Below are 15,358 nucleotides of genomic sequence, written 5' to 3'. Positions count from 1 at the left end.
TTCATGATGCTCTCTGCGCTTTACACAGAACCCTGAGACTATCACAGAGCAGGGGCATTTATACGGAGACTTTTTTACACACAGGGGCTTATATTTATCATCATCAGTCATTTAGGCCAACATCGGATCATTCAGAGATCCGCAATCAACTTCTGGAGGGAGTTTGCTGCACTGAAAGTAAAGGGGGTGAATAATATTGCACGCCCCAATTTTCAGTTTATTATTGTTTACAAAAATTTTAAATAAGCAATAAATATCGTTCAACTTCACAATTGTGTCACTTGTTGTTGGTTCTTCACCAGAACATTAACATTGTTATCTTTATGTTTGAAGCCTGAAATGTGGGAAAAGGTTGAAAAATTCAAGGGACTGAATACTTTCGCAAGGCACTGTAGATACACTGTGTAAACCCTTAGTTTTCTTCCGCTCTCTATGCAGACACATCTGCAGGTTTTTCCCTGTATATGTATATATACACTCACACATGAACAGACACACACAGACACACACACCACTCTGGTTATGATAGAGTCATAAAATTAGGGAACGGAGACAAACTAATTTATTAACCTCTATATCTTAGGTGTTTCAGCAGGACGCAGGCTTTTTCTGCTGCCATTTTCTATCTAAGACCCTATTGCGCTTCTCCTCCACGGCTCCTGCTTTTCATTTTCTATTTAGCAGAATCTTTGAAATGTACCTGTAAAGTTCCACTGTCTACTGGGATTAATTTATTATACTGGTGTTTCCATATGTGGGATCTGGTCCTCCTCAGGCTGGTACCTGATAGCAGTGCTGCCTCTGCACCTTCTATTGCTATTTTGTGAGCAGCAGCTGAAAGTATGACCCGCGCGCATCTGTGCAGAATGAGCTGTCAATCAAAGTGCCAGGGTCATGCTTACAACCAGCACTCACTGTGCACTTATTTAGTACTAACTGTAGACTCCAGACACCTTCCCATCACCTTTCACCAGTTGCCCTGCTCCTGCTAAGGAGAAGCCTCCCCACAGCAGGATTCAGCCTCCACCCTGTTTGACGGTGGGTATGCTGTTTTCAATGTGATGTGCAGTGTTTTCCACTACACATAGCATTCTGCATTTAGTTCTCTTTTGGTCTAATCTGACCAGAGCCCCTTCTTCCTCTGTCTTCTCTTCATGGCTTTGTGGAAATTGCAAACTTGTCTTCTTATAGCTTCTTTCTTTCAAAATGTCTTTCTTCTTGCCACTATTCCATAAAGGGCAGATTTGTAAAGAATATGACTAATAGTTGTTTTGTGTGAAGATTCTCCTCCCTGACCTATGAATCTCACCAGTGACCATGGGCATCTTGGCTGCTTCTCTCATTAGTGTTTTCCTTCTTGGAATGCTAGTTTTGGTGGATGCCATGTCTTGTAGGTTTACAATTGTGCCATACTCCTTCCATTTTTGGATGATGGATTGATCAGTGCTCCATGAAATGTTCAGAACTTGGGCTATTTTTTTATAACTTAACCGTGCTTTCCTTCTCTCCTCTTTATCCCTGACCTTTCTGGTGTGTTCCTTGTTTTCATAATGCTGATTGATCCCTGATGTTCTCACACAAACCTCTGAGGTCTTCACAGATCATCTGTAGCTATATTTTGAAGACATTACACACCGGTAGACTCAATTTACTAATTCAGGGATTTCAGGAGATGATTCTCACTCACAGGAGCTGTATATAGGGGGCTGAATACAAATGTGACGCCCTGGACTATCAGGTCGTCACAGGGTATTGTGCAATCTGCCCTTCTGCGCAGTATCCACCTCCTCCTTGGTTAGGGGTCCTCAACTAATGGTGTTGCCAACAGCAGTCAATCAAAGTCCTAGGTACACTCTGCACCACACCCACCAGACACACCAGTGGACGGCCTGAGTGAAATAGGCCCGCCCACTTGTGGGGTTGGTGAAGGGGAGGTCAAGAGTAGGAAGTGAAGGAGAGAGGAGGTTAGGAGCCGGGCTCCTTGGAAGTAACTAGGTGACAGACGGTGGTCTGGGCCTAGTAGGAGCTGGATCCCGGTCGCAAGGGATCGTGGCAAGGGGCATGGAACTGTCGAGGAGGACAGCCAGCGGCCTTGCACCATCACCGGGCTGGGACCAGGGTACGATGGGGTACGTGGACCCTAGGTCAGGGAGTAGCTTCAGGCAACCTGACAATTGACCCGACGAGAACAGAGCCTTCAAGATCCGTTCTCCAGCCACTCCAAAATTGGGGTACTAGCACAACGAGGGGGATAGGACTTTCCACAAATATGTTCCAGAAAATCCCAAGCGTGAACCCTGAGAGCAAGCTCCCACAGTTAGTCATACTGGGAAGCGGGACCCAGCTAGTTCCACACTACCGGGACCAACAGAGAAGGAATTTAGTGCCAGGAGGCAGGTCATGGATCACCAGGCAACACCATCGGGGACGGGACCTGAGCTAGCTCTCCTCAGCGGCAGCGGTGTGCAGAACTTTGGCTTAGCCAATATCCAGTTGTCGGTGTCAGCTTTGTGGACTGAGTGAGTAGGAAAGTGGACCCTGCGCTCCCCACGGTACCCCCCAACACCATCACCGAGTCCCGGGGCATCCCCCCTACCCGTGGAGGATCCTAACACCTGGCTGCCCCATTCATTTGCCCCGGGGTACTCCCAACTGCAGTGGTGTTACTCCCAAATTACCACAAACCACGGGTGGCGTCACGAACTCTAAAACATCCCCTGTAAATATTCCCCCCTTCGTTTGAGGGTCCGCACGACCCCCGGGTCCGGAGACCCCTCGAGCCATAGCGGATACGGATCCGTGCAGACCGGCTGCTGACGCGGGGGCGGCACACAAACGCACGTCACAATTTTCAGATTTCTATTTTTAAAATATTTAGTAAACCATGTATGATTATCTTTACCCTTCTCAGATTCTAATATGTGTCAGTAAATGAGATAAAATCTCAATAAAATACATTTAGGATTGTGGGTATAACATGAAAAAATAGAGTAAAGTTCATGGGGTATGAATACTTTTTCAAGTTACATCTCTGCAACTATTTTAATTATCTGTAAGTTTTGGAAGGTATAGGACCGCATCACCTATGAACTCAAGGTCCCAGCGATTCTCTAAGGAGTCATCATTCGTTACGGTGGAGATTATGGTGGACGGAGACATTCAGTGTTAATGGAGGAGGGGGCATCAGGCAGCGGTGGGGACAGAGTTGCTAAATGAAGGTGTATTGGTACACAGCGCCCCAGGGAAGAGGAAACATGAGGTATGCAGAGAAGTGTGAGACATTCCTGCACAGGTACAATGTATCAGTGCCTGCCGAGCGCAGTATCAGCTCTAGGTGTGGTGTAACAGAATGCGAGGAGGAGCTCCGGAGTTACACACCTCACATAGCTGCTCTCCGTCTGTAGCAGAGCTAATAGCAGAACATCTCCGCTGACTCCACACCACAGCTGCTCATTTGGGGAGTTAATAACTTTGGAGCTTTGAGGAACAGAAGAACCAGGGGGTGAAGCGAACAAAGGAGCAAAAGGGGCCAGAGTTTCCAAAGGAAGAAGAAGATAGAGATCACAGATCGATAACGGTCAGGAAAGGGGGCTAGACCAAAAGAACAGAAGTGGTCGACATCCACCACCGTGGACAGTGGAGCCTACGGAGAGATACTAGAAGTCAGACTCAATCGTTGCCGGATCCGGCTCTACCACCGCTCATTGCGATGTCCGCCGTTGTAGAGACTGTAGGGTTCTTCTTCGGGGTCACGGGCTCGGTCATGTTGGGGATCACTCTCTTCAACGCCAACTGGCGGGTGTCCTCGGTAGACGGGAACGTCATCACCACATCAACCTTGTTCGAGAACCTGTGGATGAGCTGCGCCACCGACTCCACCGGAGTGTACAACTGCCGAGACTTCCCATCCTTGCTGGCGCTCTCCGGTGAGTTGTTGTAGGGTTGGGGGTTGTCCGTGGTTGAGAGGCCATTTATGGATGGAGACTTTGGTGGACACTCGGGGTTCAGGGTTTTGCATTCAGGCAATGTTTCCAGAGGGATGGGTCCGGGGTTGGGGGTCCTGGGGTTATGGATAGTGACGGTTATCTGGCTACGAGGACGAACATCTCTGGGATCTCAGGGTCTAAGGTTCTTTCATGATTAGGAAGATGAGGATGATGGACAGGAGGGTTGGGAACTGCGAAACCATAGAGGAAACCATGAAGGAGCCATATAGAGGGGGGTCCTGGGAGGAGAAGATGGACGTCACCCTGCAGAAGGGACCCAAATAATGAGACGCAGAGAACTGAGACCGGAGCAAGGGACTGCAGGAGAATGGGAGGCCAACTATATTGTAAGAGTAGCGTAAGGAGACAGTCAGCAGGTAGGTTACCTCTCTATACTGTATTTGCAATGTAAGGAGACAGTCATCAGGTGGGTTACCTCTATATACCGTATGTATACTTTAATGAGACAGTCAGCAGGTAGGATACTTTTCTATTCTGTATGTACAGTGTAAGGAGATGATCAGCAGATAACTTTTATATACTGTATGTACAGTGTAAGGAGATGGTGAGCAAGAAGGTTACCTGTGTATACTGTATATACAGTGCAAGGAGACAGTCAGCAAGTAGGTTACCTCTGTATACTGTACATACAGTGTAAGGAGACAGCCATCATGTAGGTTACCTCTATATGCTCTATGTACAGTGTAAGGAGACAATCAGCAGGTAGGTTACCTCGGTATAGTGTATGGGCAGTGTAATGGGACAGTCAGTAGGTGGGTTACCTCGGTATACTCTATGTAAAGGTGAAAGGAGATGGTCAGTAGGTAGGTTTCCTCTGTATACTGTATGAACAGTGTAAGGAGATGGTCAGCAGGGAGTTTACCTATTTGTACTGTATGGGCAGTGTAATGGGACACTAAGCAGGTAGCTTAATTGTATATACTGTATGTACATGGCAATGAGATAATCAGCAGGTAGGCTACCTCTGTACACTATATGTGTACTGCAGTGAGATAGTCAGCAGGTAGTTTACCTCTGTATACTGTTTGTACAGTGTAATAAGACAGTCAGCAGGTAGGTTCCTTTTGTATACTGTATGTATGATATAAGGAGACAGTCAACAGGTAGGTCACCTCTACATAAAACACATTTTGTACCTGTAACATATCGGGTCTAGTGACGATTGAGCATTGGGGTTCTGGCTCAAGCATTTCATGGAAGATCTGGAAAAATGCTTGAGTTTCCCATTGACTTTAATTATATTCGGCACTTAAGTTGAGCCCGCCTAAGCTTCCGACTGCTCAATTCGAGAACCGAGCATTTGAGCATGGTAGTGCTCACTCATCACTACTGAGAACACAGAGCGCAAAGCACCAAAGAATTCAAAACATCGAACACAAAGCATTGAACACAGAACTCAAGCACCGAACACAGAATTCAAACACCGAACAAAGAACTCAAATACTGAACACAAAACTCAAAACACCAAACACAGAACTCAAACACCGAACACAGAATTCAAACACCGAACACAGAATTCAAACACCGAACACAGAATTCAAACACCGAACACAGAATTCAAACACCGAACACAGAATTCAAACACCGAACACAGAATTCAAAACACCAAACACAAAATTCAAACACCGAACACAGAATTCAAACACCGAACACAGAATTCAAAACACCAAACACAGAATTCAAACACCGAACAAAGAACTCAAATACTGAACACAAAACTCAAAACACCAAACACAGAACTCAAACACCGAACACAGAACTCAAGACACCGAACACAGAACTCAAACACCGAACACAGAATTCAAACACCGCACATAGAATTCAAACACCAAACACAGAATTCAAACACCGAACACAAAACTCAAACACCGAACACAGAATTCAAACACCGCACATAGAATTCAAACACCAAACACAGAATTCAAACACCGAACACAAAACTCAAACACCGAACACAGAATTCAAACACTGAACACAGAATTCAAACACCGAACACAGAATTCAAACACCGAACACAGAATTCAAACACCGAACACAGAATTCAAACACCGAACACAGAACTCAAACACCGAACACAGAACTCAAATACTGAACACAAAACTCAAAACACCAAACACAGAACTCAAACACCGAACACAGAATTCAAACACCGAACACAGAATTCAAACACCGAACACAGAATTCAAACACCGAACACAGAATTCAAACACCGAACACAGAATTCAAACACCGAACACAGAACTCGAACACCGAACACAGAACTCAAATACTGAACACAAAACTCAAAACACCAAACACAGAACTCAAACACCGAACACAGAATTCAAACACCGAACACAGAACTCAAACACCGAACACAGAACTCAAACACCGAACACAGAACTCAAACACCGAACACAGAATTCAAACACCGAACACAGAATTCAAACACCGAACACAGAATTCAAACACCGAACACAGAATTCAAAACACCAAACACAAAATTCAAACACCGAACACAGAATTCAAACACCGAACACAGAATTCAAACACCGAACACAGAATTCAAACACCGAACACAAAACTCAAACACCGAACACAGAATTCAAACACCGAACACAGAATTCAAACACCGAACACAGAATTCAAAATGCCGAACACAAACCTCAAAACACCCAACACAGAACTTAAAACTAGAGATGAGTAGCTAAGATGAGCCAACCTGAGGTTCGGTGTTTGGAGTTCAGACTTTTATTAAAAAGCAGAATTTGGGTTCATAGTTCAGTTTTTCTACGTAGGAACACCACTGTGCGAGCATCGCTGTGCTCAGATACGCTCGGTGCTCAGCCCAGTGTGAGCCGCTTGCGGTGTTTGAACAGTTCACAATGGGGGTAGCAACAGCATTATCAGATGTAGTGTGCATCCCCAAAACAAAAAAGGGAAAAACTCCACTACGGCTGGCTGTATGTGGGCGGAGAACCAAAATACCCAATGAGTGACTTTAATTGGGGTACAGGTCAAGTCCGAGTCCTGAACTTTATCTAAAGGGTGGCTGCACCCGGTGAACCTTGACTTCCTTGGGTCCACTCATCTTTACTGAAAATGGCAAATACAGAACTCACAACATCAAACACAGAACTCAGAACACAACTAGAGATGAGCAGACTCATGGAGGTTCAGGTTCACCAGCTTCAGCCAGGCTTTAGATAAAGTTCAGTTCGGGATGTGGACTTGACCTGTACTTGAGGAGGGAAGGCCAAGTTTCCGGGGTTTTTTTACACACTTCATTCAAAAACTTTGTTTCTACCCCAAGTGAGAACCATTCAGAGACTGAAAGCGTCTCGCGATTGCCTGAGCACCGAGTGTACCCAAACACCCTGATGCTTGATCAAGTGTTTTGCATACGTACAGAACCCGAACTCCGAACTCGGACACTGATTTTTAAAAAATACAAAGCCTTGTCCAGTACGAACCCTGAACTTTACAGGTCAGGTTAGCTCATCTGTACACAGAACACAGAAAACAGATAACAAAACTCAATCACAGAGAACAGAGCACAGCTTAGAGCTCAGTATGACACTGGTGGTGAGTGAGCACTGCCATGCTCGGGAGCTCAGTGATCGTTAAGGGAAGTCAGATGCTCAGACGGGCACGACTCGTGTACAGAGTTTAATTGAAGCCAATGGGGAACTTGAGTATTTTTCCAGAAGATCTTATGGTGGGATCTTCTGCTAACACTGTAATGGGGGTAATACTAATAATGTCACACGACACGTGTTAACCCCACTGCAGCCGGTTCCTGCTGCCTCTTACCCTGCTTCTCTTTTGCAGCCACCCGCCAATCAGCAATCTGGGCGCATGGGTTCTATAAGACGCACCCCAAATTTTCTTCCCAAATTTGTGGATAAAAAGTGTGCCTTATAGTCTGAAAAATCTGGTATGTGCATATATCTGGTGTCTGCAGTCGCTCTATCTGATGATCACTGTGAGTGTTTGCAGCTTGATCTTTCCCGCAGATCGTTTGACTCTACTGACAGCATGACTTGATCTGTGTGAAAGATCAAACTAGTGCAATAAATCACCATGTGCCTCGAATGCAGACGGCCACAGGATCAGGCCCTGTCAGAGATCTGTTCCCTCAAGCTTCACTCCAGAGATGAAGCAGTCCGGCCGGCGCGCTCGTGATGTGAGATCAGCAGACCCTCTCATACCATTGGCAATGTGGGGTGTCCGCAATACGGATATGGGTGGGCCAGCACGTGTACATGAGCAGTGTCAGCAGCTGCTGTCTTGTGACGTGTGGGGCCCCGAGGCTCGGTGTCGGTGCAGCGGCGCATTACCTTCAGGGACTCCACGCGGCTGGATCTTGTCACAGGTAGGAAATCCTCTATTTTGATTGTCGTGACGCCACTCTCAGAATTGCGGTCAGTGGAGACCGCCACTGCAGGTTAGGGGTGCCTGGGGCTGATAGTAGGTGCAGTCAGTTGTAATAGCCTCCTGAGAGTGAGGCATGCCCCAGGGTCCCGTGTAGGTGTGTGGAACTACAAGTCGCAGAATGACTCACACGCACAAGCAGGATGTCTTTCAGGGGTTTTTACTCACTGATGGTGGCTGGGTGAGTAACCCGGGCGTAGCTGGGATGAACCAGGCTGGAACCAGGTGTCCTTCAGGCTGACTGGTGAGGGTGGCTACCAACTCGCCTTCCTTAGCCCGTTGTGTTTTGGGGTAACCCCTGCTTGAAGCCCTGCTGGGGTCGCCCAGGGAAGTTGCTGGTGCCTCTCTCCCCTTCTTTTGGCCCGTTTGCTTGTAGCCTGGACCAGGTCACTCCGGCTGCTTGCCTCCTGTGAGCTATGGGCCCTCACTTTGGCTACGTGGCTGCGGACTCTGTGGTGTTGTCTTGGGGGTGTAAAGTGCCCCCTCATGCAGGTTTGGCAAAGGACAGGTGGATCTATCCCTGCACCGGGACCTGTTACCCGTTTGGGCCTGGTATCTCCCTGACAGTCTCCTTACTCTCCACTCCGTTGCTCTCTCTTTAGTCGTGGGTGGATTTCGGGCAGCACTACCAGGTGACCGATCTCCCCCGTCGGTAGTCACTGCGCGTACGTTGTCAGAATTGTGTAGAGCTACAGGGTCTGCTTCTGCCCTCCCTGAACTTCACCACTCAACTGTCTTCGGCTCACTCTTCCCTCCTCTCCTGTTCTTGCCTACGTCACCTAGCAACCAGGCTCTCTACCACACCCCTCGAGTGGAGATGGAGGCTTCGCCCCCTCCTGGGATCCCCAGGGGTCCTCTCAAAGGTAAATGTGTGAGACCTGATCACTATGCGCCTGTGCAGTCACACCTCGGTCAGCCTTCTGGATTACCTGTTTTGTACTGTCCCCAGCATGGGTGCAGTACTCAGTGGTGCCTGACCAGGTCAGGGGCGCCACATTCCCCCTTAGTTATCACCAGCACGTCCTCGGGCTGCAAGACAACATTTTAAAATGCGTAAAACAGTAAAACATGGTAAAGCGTTTTAAAACCATCAGGTACCATACATCACCACCCTCCACCCACAAGTCCGTTAACCGACCCTAAACCCTCTCAGGCGGCAGGTCACCGGTTTCTTTTGGTAACCAGGTCTGGGCCATCAGCTTCCCCAGACCTTTCTTCCCATCTGCCTCTCCCGTTGGCCGCGCCTTCAGCCACTTCTGGCAGGATGTAAAGGCGGCTTTCATGGTCTGGTGGTTTCAGGGTATACCTGGCCTGGTGGAGCCGCGCCTTCAGCCTCTTCTGGCAGGATGCAGAGGCGGCCTCCACAGTTGGTGCTGACCAGGTACCCTCTTTGTGGTGGAGAGCCAGGCCCCATAAACAGGCGTGCTCCCTGGTAGTGGTTGTACCTCTGGGGTAACTATAAACACTGCGAGAGTTTGTGGCTATAGACAGTTCATAGCCTATGGTCCATACACGAGGTGCAAAAGGATTTTCTCACATCAGTTCATGTGGGCACATTTATTAAACTTTTCTATAACGTTGCAAACTTCAAACTTTAACTTGCTGTGCTTTCGTATTTAACTTTACTTTTGTTTACCAGGGCTCTTGCCTATTGGGCTTTGGCACCTGTCGTCATCATCTGTTGTAGAGATAGCAGGATCTCTGTAGGGGTTCCTGGTACATGGTATGACATCCAGTGCGTACCACCCTCTTTCTCCTTGATGTTTTGTGAACTCGACCAAATCTCCCTTCCGTAGGTCTCTTCCTGGGTGTCCTCTGGGCAAATGGGCTCTAACGTCTCTCCTGCTTACAAATATGCCCTCCTTTACACCAGATGCTACTATAAAGCCATATCCAGACCTTAGACTGAAGTCTTCTACAACTCCTCGACAAAGTGGGCCTCTGACCTGCGATTTGGCTCTTCTCAAGGACCGCTTTTCCTCTAAGTCTCTGGCCGTGACCTCGTCCTTCTCCTCGGGAGACTGCTGTGCAGGTGGATCCCTTGTCCTGCTGCGGCGCCGTGTTCTGCGGGCTGGGTCCTGCCTGGCTGCCACCTCACCGCTTGCAGGCTCCCAGGTGAGGTATCTGGACAAATCTTCCTCAGCGGAGGATGTCGGGCCCTCTTCATCCCAGCGGGAGTACGGCAGCATCTCTGGCTCTTGGACTGGTGCTGCATCCACTGCTGATGGCTCTGGGGTCAGCTTCTCAGCTTCCTGGCCTCCCCTCCCCCTTAGTTCTTCTGGGCACTCCTCTTGTGGCAGCGCTAGGGATGGATTTTCATCAGCAGGCCAGGGCGGGGGACCCTTTGGCATGAATGTTGCAGGAGTCTTCCTGTGAGTATGCGGAGGGAGCAGATACCGGTCCACCATCTCCTTTGGTAAGTGGGCCTCTAGATCAGCCTTCAGCCTCCAGTATTCGGGGTCCTCCCCCAGCAGGGACTTCCTAGCAGGGACTTCCTTGGGCTGGGGAGCGGTGTCTGCTCTGACCTGGCAGGCCGGGGTAAATAATTGTACAGTCTTGTTTTGGCGGGCCGAGCCTGGCGTGGCAGCGGCCTGGTCTTGGCGGGCCGAGCCTGGCGTGGCAGCGGCCTGGTCTTGGCGGGCCGAGCCTGGCGTGGCAGCGGCCTGGTCTTGGCGGGCCGAGCCTGGCGTGGCAGCGGCCTGGTCTTGGCGGGACGAGCAGGGCATCGCTGCGGCGGCCTGGATTGGCGTCGCAGCTGCGATGGGATCTGTGCGGGCCGGGCTGGGCGCTTCTGCGGCCTGGATTGGCATCGCAGCTGCGATGGGATCTGTGCGGGCCGGGCTGGGCGCTTCTGCGGCCTGATTCAGCGTTGCCGCGCCGGGCGCCTCTTCAGGGACCGCGGGCGTGGCAGCAGGAGTCGGGGCACTCGCGCTGGCAGGGGCAATATAGGACTCACCCATCAGCGCCACCATCGGGACCTGAGCCGTCCTGTGGGGCACTCGTAGCGCGGCTCTCTCCTCATAGGCCTCAACTGCCTCAGCGATTTCCTGCAGCTCCGCACGTCCTTCCCGGATCTGCTGCACGATCCTCGCTTCCAGTCAGTTACTGAACTGGGCAAGCTCCCAGGACCACCAGGCAGCGGAACCTGGCTCTGGGCTCCTATCTTCAGACGCCATCTTCACCGTGTCGTCGCTGCTCTGCAGATCTTTCCTCAGCAGCAGGCTTCCGGCTCCCTTTCTTTCCCAACGTCTCTGAACGCCTCCGCTCTCATCACTCGCGAGGCCAGGACCCTTCAGGGGATCTCTGGGTAGCCACACCTCTTCGTGGGCGGTAACTTCTCCCAGCGCGGGCTGCTGTTGTTTTTCAGCGCGCTTTTCATGGTGGCAATATGGCGGCGCTTCCAATTTTCCAAGCGGACCGCCCAGGCACATGGTCACCTGTCTGAACAGGTCTAGTCCTTATCCTGTTCGTGACGCCAGACGTGTGGGGCCCCGAGGCTCGGTGTCGGTGCAGCGGCGCATTACCTTCAGGGACTCCACGCGGCTGGATCTTGTCACAGGTAGGAAATCCTCTATTTTGATTGTCGTGACGCCACTCTCAGAATTGCGGTCAGTGGAGACCGCCACTGCAGGTTAGGGGTGCCTGGGGCTGATAGTAGGTGCAGTCAGTTGTAATAGCCTCCTGAGAGTGAGGCATGCCCCAGGGTCCCGTGTAGGTGTGTGGAACTACAAGTCGCAGAATGACTCACACGCACAAGCAGGATGTCTTTCAGGGGTTTTTACTCACTGAGGGTGGCAGGGTGAGTAACCCGGGCGTAGCTGGGATGAACCAGGCTGGAACCAGGTGTCCTTCAGGCTGACTGGTGAGGATGGCTACCGACTCGCCTTCCTTAGCCCGTTGTGTTTTGGGGTAACCCCTGCTTGAAGCCCTGCTGGGGTCGCCCAGGGAAGTTGCTGGTGCCTCTCTCCCCTTCTTTTGGCCCGTTTGCTTGTAGCCTGGACCAGGTCACTCCGGCTGCTTGCCTCCTGTGAGCTATGGGCCCTCACTTTGCTACGTGGCTGCGGACTCTGTGGTGTTGTCTTGGGGGTGTAAAGTGCCCCCTCATGCAGGTTTGGCAAAGGACAGGTGGATCTATCCCTGCACCGGGACCTGTTACCCATTTGGGCCTGGTATCTCCCTGACAGTCTCCTTACTCTCCACTCCGTTGCTCTCTCTTTAGTCGTGGGTGGATTTCGGGCAGCACTACCAGGTGACCGATCTCCCCCGTCGGTAGTCACTGCGCGTACGTTGTCAGAATTGTGTAGAGCTACAGGGTCTGCTTCTGCCCTCCCTGAACTTCACCACTCAACTGTCTTCGGCTCACTCTTCCCTCCTCTCCTGTTCTTGCCTACGTCACCTAGCAACCAGGCTCTCTACCACACCCCTCGAGTGGAGATGGAGGCTTCGCCCCCTCCTGGGATCCCCAGGGGTCCTCTCAAAGGTAAATGTGTGAGACCTGATCACTATGCGCCTGTGCAGTCACACCTCGGTCAGCCTTCTGGATTACCTGTTTTGTACTGTCCCCAGCATGGGTGCAGTACTCAGTGGTGCCTGACCAGGTCAGGGGCGCCACAGAAGCACCAGATGGCCGAGCACCCAGACACTGCTGCTGGGTCACCAGCTTGTGTGTTATCTGCCCCTCTGCCCAGCCTGCCGCTGGGTGAAACAGTAAAAAAAGTTCATTTTTGGGGGCTTTGTTCCTACAGCATTCATGAAAAATGACCTGGTAACCTGATTCTCGAGGTCAATGACTGCACAAATAGCAAAGTTAACAATTTTATTAATTATATTTTACCAATTTAAAACATTTCAGAAGTAATTTGATTTCTGCCTGCTATGAATTCATAGGAGTACCAAAATGGCGATGATGGGGGGTCTTCATTATTCCCCAGCTGCTATGGTAAGCCATACACACCTGACAGATGTGGCAAAAGGGTTGAAGAGATTTTTTTTTCCAGTTTTAGGAGACCGCCCTGCTCTCAGCCCTGATCTCTGCAGCTCCTGTGTCTGTAGCAAAGAGCAGAGCTGAGTGTGATTACAAACACCAGCAGCTTTCATGTCACAGCAGTCAGTGTGGGGAAGGAGCAGAGATGAGTAATGGGTAGTTAAAAGCACCTCTGCAACTGCAGCTCTCCTGTCACAGTCTTCTCTGTTTGTTAGCTTTGTCAGGTTCAGGCTGCACACATTAAACGGATTTTGTTTCTTTTGGCACACAAGGGGTTACATTAAGTTTTGTTGTAGCAGCAGACTCTGCAAAGTAGCTCAGCAGTTCTTGCTGATGTCCACTTCTGGCCTGGATAAATACCCCCCTGGATGCCAGATATTCAGGATCATTCTGGAGCTGGGCTTGGAGGTGGATGGTTGTGTTTCTTGCTGCTGCTGTTATCTGGTGCTTGGGTGTGTGGAAGTTTTACCCTCGTGTAGGTATTTCCCTTTACCCTTCCTGGTACCCGTTCACCCCCGTGTGTTTCCCTTGCTGTTGTTTGGACCCTGAGTGTAGTTGTTATTACCCCCCTGTCTGTTGTTTTTGTAGGTGGTGTTTTGGGAGTCTCCATCCTGATCTGTCCCCTGGGAGGTAGTTGTGGGGGTTACATAGTCGTCATGGCCAGGACAGGAGACAGGGAGAGGTTGGGGGCTCAGACGTGGCTACCTTCAAGCGTAATTCTGGGTTGAGGGCAAGCCCAGGGTACCTCCCTAGCTTGAGGATAAGCATCAGGGGCCCCCCTTCCACTCACTCTCCCAATCCCATCACGAACGTCGTGACATCTCCTCCCACAGCACTATTAGCTCAGGTGTATTTTTCCTTTTCCCACACTGACTGCAATGAGATAAAGGCTGGAGGTGTTTGTAATCACACTCAACCCTGCTGTATACTACTCAGTAGGTGCAGAGATCACAAAGGAGTGGAGATGAGCGCACTTGTGAAAGTTCTGTTCTGCAGGATCATCCGGACTTTAGATAAAGTTCGGATTGGAACCCGGACTTGACCTGAATTCCAATGGAAATCACTGATTGGGCAGTTTGTGTCTCCACCCACATGCAGCTAGCCATGAACAGATCATTTCCAGGGGACAGTGGGCAGAGGTTTTCCATTTTGTTTTGTACACACTACATCCGATCACAATGTTGTTACGCACAGTTAGAGCCATTCAAACACTGCAAGCGGCTCGCACTGGACCGAGCACCGAATGTACCCGAGCACCAAATGTACCCAAGCACCAAATGTACCCGAGCACAGCGCTGCTCACTGATGATCTCTACAGAGCAGAGCAGGGCTGTGTTTTATTTCATGTATCACATGTTCTTCTGATCTTCTGTGTTCCTTTTTTCCCTGCCTGATGCTTCCTCCTTATGATTGGTCAGCATCACGCAGGGAAAAAAGTGCACGCCCCCAGATATGACTCTCTGGTATCACCCCCTTTGTCTTATAATTATTATAAGCTAAACTTTGCAAACAAATTTCTCCGCAATGGAGAGGAGACAAAAATTGTCTCTCAGTGTGCCGGACGTGTCCTACCTCACTCAGACTACACATGTGCATGGGCGTTTGGTGATACTTCCCTTACCCTGTGGTCAGTCACTAAAGTCCAGAGAAGAAAGTCTCGTGGTTTGCGGTTTGCATTGATGAACATTTCTTCTGTGTCATAAGGACGTGTCAGACCTCGGCACGTCTTCTCGTTATCTCACTCGAGTTCCTTTTCTCTTTTTTCTCTGCTCATCTTATGATCTCATTGAGCTTTGACCAATATGACTCCAACTTTTCTTCCTGATGCTCCACCTTGTTTTGTGACACCTTGATTTTCATGGCCATTATCTTCTGAGCATCAGATGGACATCGCTTCAGGGATCATGCAAAGTTAGCAAACTGGAACCACCACCAATCCTGAGAAGGTCGCTCT

General features: G+C 49.8%; 1 protein-coding gene across 1 annotated transcript in view; it reads left to right on the top strand.

Moving 5' to 3' along the window:
• The first annotated feature begins 3,367 nt into the window (after window positions 1–3,367).
• Window positions 3,368–15,358, top strand: part of CLDN15 (claudin 15) — a 91,471-nt gene continuing 79,480 nt past the window's right edge. Inside the window, exon 1 of the mRNA XM_075346724.1 lies at window positions 3,368–3,926. Within this exon, the coding sequence (XP_075202839.1) occupies window positions 3,710–3,926 (217 nt within the window). The 5' untranslated portion in view covers window positions 3,368–3,709. The remainder of the gene's footprint in view (window positions 3,927–15,358) is intronic.

Source organism: Anomaloglossus baeobatrachus, chromosome 4 (assembly GCF_048569485.1).
Source record: "Anomaloglossus baeobatrachus isolate aAnoBae1 chromosome 4, aAnoBae1.hap1, whole genome shotgun sequence".
In the NCBI taxonomy this organism is placed as follows: Eukaryota; Metazoa; Chordata; class Amphibia; order Anura; family Aromobatidae; genus Anomaloglossus; species Anomaloglossus baeobatrachus.
Note: the sequence above shows the minus strand (reverse complement) of the source record. Positions and strands in the feature narration are given on the sequence as shown.